Source organism: Poecilia latipinna, unplaced genomic scaffold, assembly GCF_001443285.1.
Source record: "Poecilia latipinna isolate Pla-1442-1.1 unplaced genomic scaffold, P_latipinna-1.0 Scaffold1915, whole genome shotgun sequence".
Classification (NCBI taxonomy): domain Eukaryota; kingdom Metazoa; phylum Chordata; class Actinopteri; order Cyprinodontiformes; family Poeciliidae; genus Poecilia; species Poecilia latipinna.
Window position 1 is genome coordinate 62,330 of NW_015114531.1, and position 11,095 is coordinate 73,424.

General features: G+C 38.1%; 1 protein-coding gene across 2 annotated transcripts in view; it reads left to right on the forward strand.

Annotated features, from left to right (window-relative positions):
- Window positions 1-7,973, forward strand: part of ythdc2 (YTH domain containing 2) — a 62,873-nt gene extending 54,900 nt beyond the window's left edge. For both annotated transcript variants that reach the window (XM_015015479.1, XM_015015480.1), the window contains exons 25-31: window positions 1,375-1,466; window positions 2,351-2,470; window positions 2,560-2,711; window positions 5,221-5,380; window positions 5,740-5,949; window positions 6,699-6,881; window positions 7,342-7,973. In XM_015015479.1, coding sequence (XP_014870965.1) covers window positions 1,375-1,466; window positions 2,351-2,470; window positions 2,560-2,711; window positions 5,221-5,380; window positions 5,740-5,949; window positions 6,699-6,881; window positions 7,342-7,413 — 989 coding nt within the window. In that variant the 3' untranslated portion in view covers window positions 7,414-7,973. The remainder of the gene's footprint in view (window positions 1-1,374; window positions 1,467-2,350; window positions 2,471-2,559; window positions 2,712-5,220; window positions 5,381-5,739; window positions 5,950-6,698; window positions 6,882-7,341) is intronic.
- Window positions 7,974-11,095: the final 3,122 nt, after the last annotated feature.

Sequence of the window (11,095 nt, forward strand, 5' to 3'; positions counted from 1 at the left end):
GAGGAGAAGCCGTACTGTTGGCTGGTAACAATCGGAATGCATTGTGGGAGATGTAGTTTGTAGTCAATTCGTGCTCAAAACCATCGGCCTATGAAGTGCTGGGGGAGCCCATATAAAATAACATGGCGGGCCACATGTGGCCCGCGGGCCTTGAGTTTGACACATGTGCTGTAGCATATTTAGTTTAAAAAGTTAAGTATAAACTTTTTAAACTACTTTGAATAACAAATTGAGCATACTCTACTGCTTGATACAGCGTTTCCAAATGATTCAAAATGCCAATGGTTGACTTTTAACTGGAACCTGGAAACGAGAGCACATAACACCTGTCTCATTTGTGATTACTGTGTTTTCACTGTCCTAATGATTAATATTGCACGTTAAACTGTTAAAATTCAACAAAGAAAGTTGTAATACAAAGATAGACACCTGGATATGTTTCCCTAGGTCTTGCTGGAACATTAGTCCTTTATCCTAGAAATGTTCTTCAGGTGATGGAAGGCCGACTGTGTAATTGTCTTTATGTGTCGCTGAAGGTTCAGGTCTGAGTCAATCACTTCAGGCCTGATCACTAGTCTCCAGCTTTAATAACTAAAGCTTTTTTCTGACTCTTGATTGTTCTTTTTATGTCCAAAGATATTTATTAGAGGTGCAATGTCAAATCGGCCCCGATTACCTTCATTTTGGGAGATTGGTTATTAACTAATGCTTAAATGTGAAGCCAATCTTATCCACCAAACAAATCAGCAAGTGTCCTCTTTTGCTCTGATATGAGACAGGTTTCACCGACAGACCGGTGCACCAGGTCATGTCTGCACGTTTGCAGACATGAATAACAATAAGTGACTATTGTTAACTGCAAACATGACCCACTGTGAGGTGACCCACGGTTATCAACTCAGCGACTTTCTTGCTGAATTTATCAACATTCAGACAAAAAAAGGGTTAAGGACTTTTTCCGTGTGCTAAAAATTAGTTCTTCTAATTCAGGGATGCCCAAAGTCGGTCCTCGAGGGCCGACATCCTGCACGTTTTAGTTCTCTCCCTGGTGGTAGTAACAACCTTTTCAGCATGTCAATTGTTCTTCTTAGACCTTCTAATGAGCCATCATTTGATCCAGGTGCGTTAAACCAGGGAGAGAACTAAAACATGCAGGATGCCGGCCCTCCAGGACCGACTTTGGACACCCCTGTTCTAATTGATCGAATTTCTGTCTCAAATTGCTGAGAAACAACATAAATAACTATTAGATTTGGTATTTGTTTGTTAATTACTTAATGAAATCTTCAACATTTCTTCCTAATCCTAAAAATATCAAATGTTTTAGAAACTTGCCCCTGCAAATTTAGCAGGTTTCTGTGTTCTATTCTGCAGAAAATCCTCTGGATGACATGAGTGACAGTGACACAGAAGACTTAGTGGAGATAAAGATTGATGACTGGCTTGTCTTCGGGCTTGAGAGAGAGGTGAAGAAATAAAGGACCTGACATACTTTATCCAAAGCCAAACAGCTGACACACAGTCACATGGTTTTCGAACTGTTCGTATTCACACACACCTTTTATGCAAGAGTGCAGACCACCTGTGGGACAGCCCTCCTGCTTCAGTACACATCATGCCTCTGTCTGAGGAGGTCTCTCCTCCCTCCATACATTCTCTATTTTGCTTTTAGGAAATGGTCACTGAGCTTGCGCCACACTTTTTTCCAGATAACCTCTTCCGTGAACAATGAATTTCCTGGCTATTAACTCCTGGATGGTTTATAGCCAAGAGTTATTAACCATCCACCAGTCTTATTATCATAGTAATTTAGTGAAGAATAGTACATAATCTGCATAATGTAAGTACAGCAAAAAACTTCTGAACAATCAGACAACACTTCGCACAGAGCTCTGTCAAGATGCTTTGACTTGGGCCTGATGTTGAGTTCAACAGGCAGATGCCTCTCTGCAAACAAAATCACACAATTTTCATCACCTTTCTATATTAATGAGAAGTGGTTTCAGCACTTCACATGAAGCATGTCGAGGCCTTAAGACCAGCTTTTAAAACTTTTACATGTAGCGTTGAGTTTTTCATGTGTTTCATCAGTTCTGAAATGTTTTGTCTGGTGAATCAAAATGTAAATGTGGCAGAAGGGATGATCCAGCATAATCATGAATTCTTCTTATTGTTTTAAAAATTTGAAATCAATGCATAGGATGACAAACTTCATGTATGTTATCATAACATTCTGTGAAGATTTTCTTTTGTTACTGACTCATCATGTAATCTTCATGTTTGTTTAGATTACCCAGCCTCTGACAGATGTGTCCTTATGCTTATCTCCTGTTGGCTCTACTGTTGTCAGACTGCAGCACTGGTGTCTGAACTCAGACAGAAGTGGCAGAACTTGTTTATAAAGAGGATCCGCTGTCCTTCCAAACCCTGGTCTCAGCAGGACGAGGCAGTCATCCAGACCTTAGTGTCTGTATGTGCTCAACTTCATCATTGTAGTTTGCCTCTGGATGGGAATTATTCCTGTGTTTAATGCCTGCAATTAATGCTGACTGCCTCCAGGTGCTGGGTGCTGAGGAGCAGGAAGCTGGCCTGCAGCAGCCTACAGGGATTGGTCAGAGGCCTAGGCCTATGACATCAGAGGATGGGCCAAGGTCGTCAGGGAGGAACTCCAAGGCCAGCTCCCAGCTGCCCTCTCATAACACAAATGACAAGTAGGCTAATAACCATCATGTTTCATGGTAGTGTCTTGTGCTGGTTTCTCTTCTTTTATTTGATTTTTCTGTTTTTTCTCAGTTTTCTGTTCATGGTGATAAAATGACCTAATCATGCTTTGGGTCTTTAGATTCTACAATTTTCTGATTTATGATGGGCTCTCAATTATTTATGTATATGCCATGCTGATGTAGGAAGGTAGGATGTAGGGGCTTCATCATACCTTTATGATGATGTACATTTGTTCTAAAGGCTTTAAAACAAGCATTGCATATCATTGTGCAGGGGGCTTCACAGTTGGTTGCACTGTTGCCCTGCTGCAAGCTGAGTTTTGTCAAGAGCTTTTAAAACCTAGATGGGAAAAGGAAAAAAGAAATGAGATTCTTTTGGCTGGACTATAGTTTTGCCCTACAGACCTGTCTGCATTCTAGTGAGGCATTTTGAAGGATTCTGATTATCTCACATAAATAAGAAACAGTTCCTGAATCACCAGTTCATCCATCTCTGTTATCTAATAGTGTTGTTGATTTCATTTTGTTGGAGAAATGTAAAATACCTTTCAGACCCATATTCAGTGCAATCTTATCTAGATAATAAGTATTACGGCTATGTCCAAATTTATACAGATGCTTTAAAAACCTCAAATAACAATAATGGGGATTCATGATGGGAGTGATCTTAGATTGAGGAAGTTCGTCCATTAAGAAGTGGATTTTGTTCAGATTCAAGTTCGTTATTATATTCCTCGACAAATATTTATTCAGACTTCAGATGAGAGCTTTTATTAGAGATTCAATTATTAATATGTAGAATTCAGGAAATGGGTTTATTAGTTATTTTTACATGGATACCATCACATATAGGAATAAAAGAAAATGAGTTGGCAGATAAATATGCAAAATAATCAACAGAAAATAGTTACATTTATATATTGGTACCATTCAGCAAAAGGAGAAATCAAATCAGTCATTAAACAAAAGGTCAAGGGTGGGTGGCAGAAACAGTGGGAAGAAGAAGTAACTGGCAGGTGGCGTTGTGGCATTCAAAGGAAGAGAACAGGATTAAATAGAAAGGAAGAAATAGTTATATCCAGATTATGTTTTGGTGATAACGGGTTAAACAATACTTCAATGGAAAACATCCTACAGGAAAATGTGATTTTTGTTTTCCAGAAGAGACGGTGAAAATTTTGTTATTATTCTGTTCCAAATGTTCTATTGAGAGGAGAAAACTGTTACTTAGATTACAAGATAATAAATTACTGTTGAATATGCAAAACATTTAGGACAAACTTTACACTTCTGAATCCTATTGCTCTTCATTAAAGTATCTTAAGAAAACAAAATTAATAATGAGGATATAGTTGTGTTTTTTTCTTTAGCTTTAAAATCTGTGTAATATATATTTAGCATCCCAATCCACACTCCATTCCAGTAGATGGCAGTAATGTACATCTAAAAGTTGCTTGCCAACTGCCATAACAAAGAAGAAGAGTTCCTCAGTCTGTTGGTCATGCAGTTTGGAAAAAACAGCCTCTCATTGAACCCCCTTCTTGGCTGCTGGTGACAGTATGCAGAGGGTGGCTGGCATTGTCCATAAAAGACAGAAGTTACTGCAATGTTCTTCTCTCTGCAACTGTTGCCAGCCCACCTGATTTGTTTCTTCAGCCTAGTTAAGTCTGCCTTGGATAAACTTCCATCACCAGCACACCAAGACAATAACTGATAAAACAGCCTCAACATATTTCCGCAGATGTTGAAAGAGCTCAGCCTCCCCAGGCTGAGATCTGAGGAGATCTGTAAGGTCTCCTCAGATCTTACAGATTAGGATTAATCTGTTTAGGACCCAGACCTTCTTAGACCTCCAGTCTAAGAAGGTCTGGGTCTTCCTATACAGCTGCTTAGTGTTACTTACTTAAAATAAGCATTTCAGCTATTTTTTGAAATAATAAGTTTAGCATACTCTTGGAGTGAGTCAATGGAAGTCAATATGATAGTGATATGCCACATGCGACTGACGCATTTAGCATTTTATTTATTTGCAAATTTCTTCAGCAATTTTCAGTTATTATTAATCATGTAAAAAAAACATTAAAAACTTTTTTTTCTTTTACAACTTTGGCCTGACAAATAGCTGGGAAAAGAAGAGGAGGTGTTATAACAAACATCTAAAATGACACTTATTAGACAGCATAAACATAAAAACCAATAAATATATTACTGCATTTATAAAAGTACAGGTGATAAATGTGGATGACAAATTGCATCTCAAAGCCCATGAGATAAATGTCATACAATTTGTCAACATACTGCTAAAATGCAGCAGTCTGATTCAGCTGGAGATCACATCATGTATTCTACAGTGTTGGATCTTTTTTTTACTTTTATAGAAGTCTATCTCCAGGGCAGATAGAAAGTAGTGTATTCAAAGTATTTACAATTAATATCAATCCTTACAGTTGCCTACCATTTTTTTAGCCCTCTTCAACAGTTGACTACTTCCCCACAGGCCTCGTCGAATGCTGTCTTCTGACCTGCTGAAGACTAACTCCCACAGCAGGGATGAAGTCTCACTGGCCATCAAGAAGCTGTGGGATTATCCGTCTTCCTCCAGTAGTTCTTCCTGCTCTGTAACTCTGGATGGGCCCCCCGAGTCTCCCTCAGGAAAGGTAGGACATAGGTACTACACAGGACATTTAATGTCCCACAGGCCACATCTGGTCCTTTAAGATGTCCTTCAGTGTCCCAGATATAAAAATTAGATGTCAAGCAGGCATCTAAATATTTATTCTGTGTGAATTTCAGTGAGCAAGAGGTGAGGACCTGTTTATTGTTGCCAGAAGACAGCAGTTGTTTATGTAGTCCCAGCATAATTGCCTACCCCAATTGAAACAAAGTATCTTATTTTCATCCATATTCCAACACAAACTTTACTCATTGTATCCTCATTCACTAATGTAAAATGTATACTCAATAAAAGGAGGACTGTGTGAGCTTAAAGGAGTTGTTTTACTTGTTTTGTTCCCAGCTGGTCTTAAAGTCTGTGTCTCAGAAGCCGACTGTGTCATCAGTCCGATACTTCATTATGAAGAGTAACAGCATCAGAAACATAGAGATTTCTCAGCAGAAAGGCATCTGGTCTACTACACCGAGCAACGAGACCAAACTCACCCAAGCTTTCCTGGCAAATAGCTTCATAATTCTCATCTTCTCTGTTCAGGGATCTGGACACTTCCAGGTATCTGATTTCAGTTGACATTGTTGGTCTCCTCTGTACATGTCTTTGAATATGAGACTGTCATGTTGTGTAGAAGTTTGTGGTAGGATCCATTTGCAGGAGACAGAGGCTGGCAGTGAGTTTGAAGATTTAGTAAAGAATATGGAAAGACAAATTTACAAAAGGCAAAGGAAGTCACAGCAAAAAACACAAAAACCAGAATCCATAGGAAAAAAATTTTAGCGAGGAAAACACGGGGCAGCATGAGGGAGTGATAGGAGTAGACAAAAGGATCCGGCGAGTAGTGAGTGAGAAAGAGAGGCTTAAATACTATGGAGATTGTGAGCTGAACAAAAGATCTGAGCTGATGAGCTAACTGATTCCAGGTTTGAGTAGAGGGAGAGGAGAAAAACTGAGTGAGGGAGGGGAACAGAAAATAATTCTAATTCTTACACTCTTACACACTCAAAGTATGCAAAAAATGTATCAAAGACTAAAAATGTGGATTTTGCAAGATATGTCCCCTTTAAGGCTTTCTAATTTTTAAAACTTTTTAAGAACAGGAACATTTCTGGAATGTATCCAGCGCCTCAGTGACTGCATGCTGTCACTTAAAGAAATTAATAAAAATTTTATTGTTATATGTCAAAAATAACTGCGAAGATTGTCCCAGAAATGTGATATATGAAAATGGCATTGCAATAAGTTTTTTTTTTTGTTTTTTTTTTTTTTAATAAAAAGCATTCCACTGAAAGGTGTGTGGTTTGCAGGGCTATGCTCGTATGACATCTGTCGTCAGCCAGGAGAGCTGCCAGGACTGGGGCTTCATGGGGCTCGGAGGAGTTTTCAGTGTAGAGTGGATCCATAAAGAGAGTCTTCCCTTCCCCTTCACCCAGCACATCCTCAACCCATGGAATGACAACAAGAGAGTTCAAGTCAGCAGGGATGGACAGGTGAGACTGCATCATAAGCTCAAACATACTGTAGCTGCTTGCTGCAGATTCTGTCGTCTCAGACTGGCAGAACTGCCAGAAACATTAAGCAGTGTTGGGATTTACAGTAAGAGGTGGTTAACACCACTCAGTTTCTCTTTACCAAGGCTTAGGTTGTGTTAGAGCAGTGGTATCAAACTCTAGTTGATGTCCTGCAACTTTTAGATGCGTCTCTGCTTCTTCACACCAGGCTCCAATATTATTTAATTAGCAGAGCTCTGTATTACCTGCCTGCATTCTAGTGATGCTGTTTATCCATTTAATTCAAGAGTATAGGATAAGGGACACATGTAAATGTTCCAGGACAGCAGCCCTCAAGGACTGGAGTTTGACTGACAATTTTATCAGAGGAAGCAAACATAAACATGCCATTAAAATGAAAACTGATGTTGTGATTATGTGGATATTTTGTGTTGTGTAGGAGTTGGAGCCTCAGGCTGGCAGCCAGTTGCTGTCTCTGTGGGAGAGGAATTCTGGGAATCAGCTTCATTAATGTTGGACTCCTCATTAACTTAACAGGTATCCTAACTCTATGATTGGATAGGAACCCCCAAACTTACTGACCATGGAAGGAAATATGTTTATTGGGCACTCAGAGCACTAATGTTGCACATGTGCCATGTTTTTATTTGTATTCCACCTGAAGTGCCCTACACCACCAGTTCAGACCTGATAACCAGAAAAACTGACTCATTCCACAGAGAAATGTCTCCTCTGTGCTGCTCTCAGTTCAAACTTTAGTTATCACCTCTTCATTAATTTCTCATTCTGTTATATGTGTTTTTGAAACGAAATTTGTTGTAGAAGGTCTTTGTACAATAAGTTTACAATAAAAAGAATGTGGCTCTGTAGATGTAAACAGGATTCATGGTCATTTGACAGCAACCTTATTCTTGCTGTTGTTTTTCAATGTTATGCTTTATTCTAATTGGTGTAATTGCCCTGTTTTTATCCAAATGACTTGTTTCTATTTAAAGCACATTACTTATTTTTGTGAGAATATTCAAAGTCTGCTTTATTTGTTCATTAAAGATCTGTTTAAATGCTGTATTGTAATTATGACTTATTATTCCCTCAAAGATGTAACTTTCCTGTTAGGGATGTCCTAATATTGAATGAATGTCCTTTTATCCCCAAGAGCCAGAGTATAATACATAATTGTGTTGATGTTCAATCTCTCCTCGAATCCCATCACAAGTATAAGGAAGTATTATCCAAAGGATTTACTTTCACTGAGTTAAGACAGATGCACCTTTATTCTCCATTGTCTGAAATGAAATCAGAGTAAGCTTCAGTTAGAATTAAGAAAATTATTTCTGTTTGCTAAATGCTACAATATTAACATAAGCAATATGTCAAATTTATTCAAATCTGTCCTCAAAATCAGGGCCCATATTCTAAAAGATTATCAGAGTCCTCTCAGAGAGCTCATATTTTAGCCAAAATGTCCCTACCAAAGAGTCCTGGCGTAAGACTGATTCATAATCATCTTAGTGAGAAAGTGTGGTTCACCTGTTGCTAGGTATGACACTGTCTTCTAGGGACTGAGATTGGATGATTGTAAAACAGAATAAACCAAATACGCCCCCAGTAATCAGTTGTTCCACTATGACCACAGCCGATCACGTCTTTTACCAGATAGGCCAAACTGTAAATGTTAATGAGTTAGTAGACTGTTCCTAACATGTTACATCTTTAGCAGTTGTTGTCCTACTTTTTCTAAATCCACCCCAGCCAGATTCATCCATGAATCAATACCAAGAACAGCTTGTGAGCATTGAGATTGCGTTTTAGGATATTGGGGAAGACCTTGTTGTCTTGTCACAGAGAAACACTGTAGCAGGTGTTGCTGTGACTGTGTATGTTAGTCTTTCTTTACAACTTCTCCAGTTCTACTCAGATAGCTGCTCCAGTATCTGTTTCACTGCTTATAGGAGCATAGTTATTTTTACATGATCACGCTCAAGCATGAGAAGGAACAAACATTTTCACATGACATCATTGTTTTCAAAAACTCATTTTCTGTCATGAATTCAAACTACAGTACTATACACGTGTGGCCCTCTGTGCTTAGGCAGGTTTATTTGTGAAGTCTGCTGTTCATATGCAAGGTAAGCTCAAATACTTTGTAGGAAAATATTATTTTTCCTGTCTATCTTCACATTAATTTTATTATTGTTATTATTGTTCTTTTTATGCTCTCTTCTACAGTTTTAAACAGTTTAGTTCCATCCTATCTGTGTGATCAGGTGAGTCCCCTGGACACTTCTGAAGAACAAGCCTTTTTAGTCTGCCAGACTTTTAACAATCTTGTGAGGTGTTTTCTTGTTTTCTTACAAGTTCATTGGCTTGTAAACAGATCACTAAGTAAATCTCAAGTTTAAACTAATTAAATTAATATCTCAGATTGAGTTTGATATCATAAATATTTTGGAGAAAGAAGAATGCTGCATTAGATTTAAGGGAGGGGACAACTGAAAAGAGGAGAAGTAACAATAAGTCATGATTTGTTGTTTTCCAGTTGTAGTTGTAACTCGAAACTTTTGACTTCCGAGTTGAAAAAAATTTACTTGAACACTCCCCGTATGTTGGACCACCCACTCAGAAAGTCTGAGAATTTTTCAAACACCGACTTTGAAACTCAATATGGCACTGCCTTGAATAAGATTTAATACAAAGACATGTTTATTTTAAAATGGACACTTGAAGGGAGCGTCTAAAATCAATGCTAGCACTTAGCATCTGCAACTCTACACTGAACATATTAGAGGTGGTGTGCACTGATAGAAAAGCTGCATAAAATGGTGTTTGTAAGAGGTAGTATGGACAATGTTTGAAATTTTGACGTCTTCTCTGAATATGTTAACTGGAACATTGTTAGCTCAGTGTGTCATCATTCTCATTTCAACATAGAGCTACGGTCAAATAGCTTAGGGAATGTATTTTATGTTTACTGAGTAGTAATGTATCAGGGTAATTTAAAGCTGTTCAATACTTTTCAGTAATAATTGTCATGGTTCTGTCAATTCTGTTACTTTTGCCCCACACCACAAAGGACTTTCTGGCACGCTGTCTGTCTTTACATCCCAGTTGAACGCTGTTGTTCAAGAAGCATTTCCACTTGAATTAATCAACTCTTATTTTCTTTTTCTATTTGAATTTGTTTTTTTTCTGTAAAATATATTGTTTTTGTTGTGTGCCCTGAAGGCACCTTTTCAATTAATCATGTAATCATTATTATTAGAACTACTACAACCAGGAAATGTTGCCATGGTTTTTGGTTCGCCTTCCGTGTATTTACAAACTTACATGTATTTATGGGTGGCAACAGGGTGGACCAGCAGCTGCGCTCTATTATTTCACGCAAATTGGGATGTATAAGGTGTACACGGTTTTATATATCTGAATTTTTTTTTTGCACCGCATTTTTCAAAATTTTCCCTACTCCAATTTTTAGTGTGAAAGCTGCGCACTCTTTTATACATGAAGCCCGTAGTCATTAAAAGCAGTAATGCAAATGTAACCACAGAGGTCAAGAGGGGCCGTGCATTGTCCTTTAGTTTGACACATTTGCAGTGTGAAAACTACTTCTAAAGACCTGCTTCCTTTTGATGTTTAACAAGAGGTTGAACTCCTGGTTACAGCTCATGCTTCAGACATTTTCTCTGACTTAGAAAGACACCAGCCAATCCCTGTTATCATTCTTTGAAATGTGTACCCTTCAAAATATACAAAATAAACACAAGCCATGTCAGTAGTTATCTCTGACATGTTGTCTGTAAAGGGTAGTTTTATTATAATGCAGTCAAAGGCAACTAAATGAGGACACAGTGAGTGACCAAGTGCAATGTCAGAAACTTAAGAATCGTTTTCTAGATGCTTTGATTTGTAACTGGGGAAAAATGACAAAAACCTGTTGAGTTTTGAAATTTTGGTAATGTGATTTGAGAGTTGGGGATTTTGAAATAAATTAATAAATAAAGTTTTTTTTTGTTTTTGTTTTGCTTTTATGTACTCACAAAATATCATTCAAAAGTTCATGCTCTGTGCTAAATGCTGTCTTGCAGAAAGAAAGTCCTCAAATTGAAGAGCGGGGTCTTCATGTATGGAGTTTGATTTTCTCCCCATACAGCTACCTACCACAGTACAAAAACATGATTGTTAGGTCAACTGAA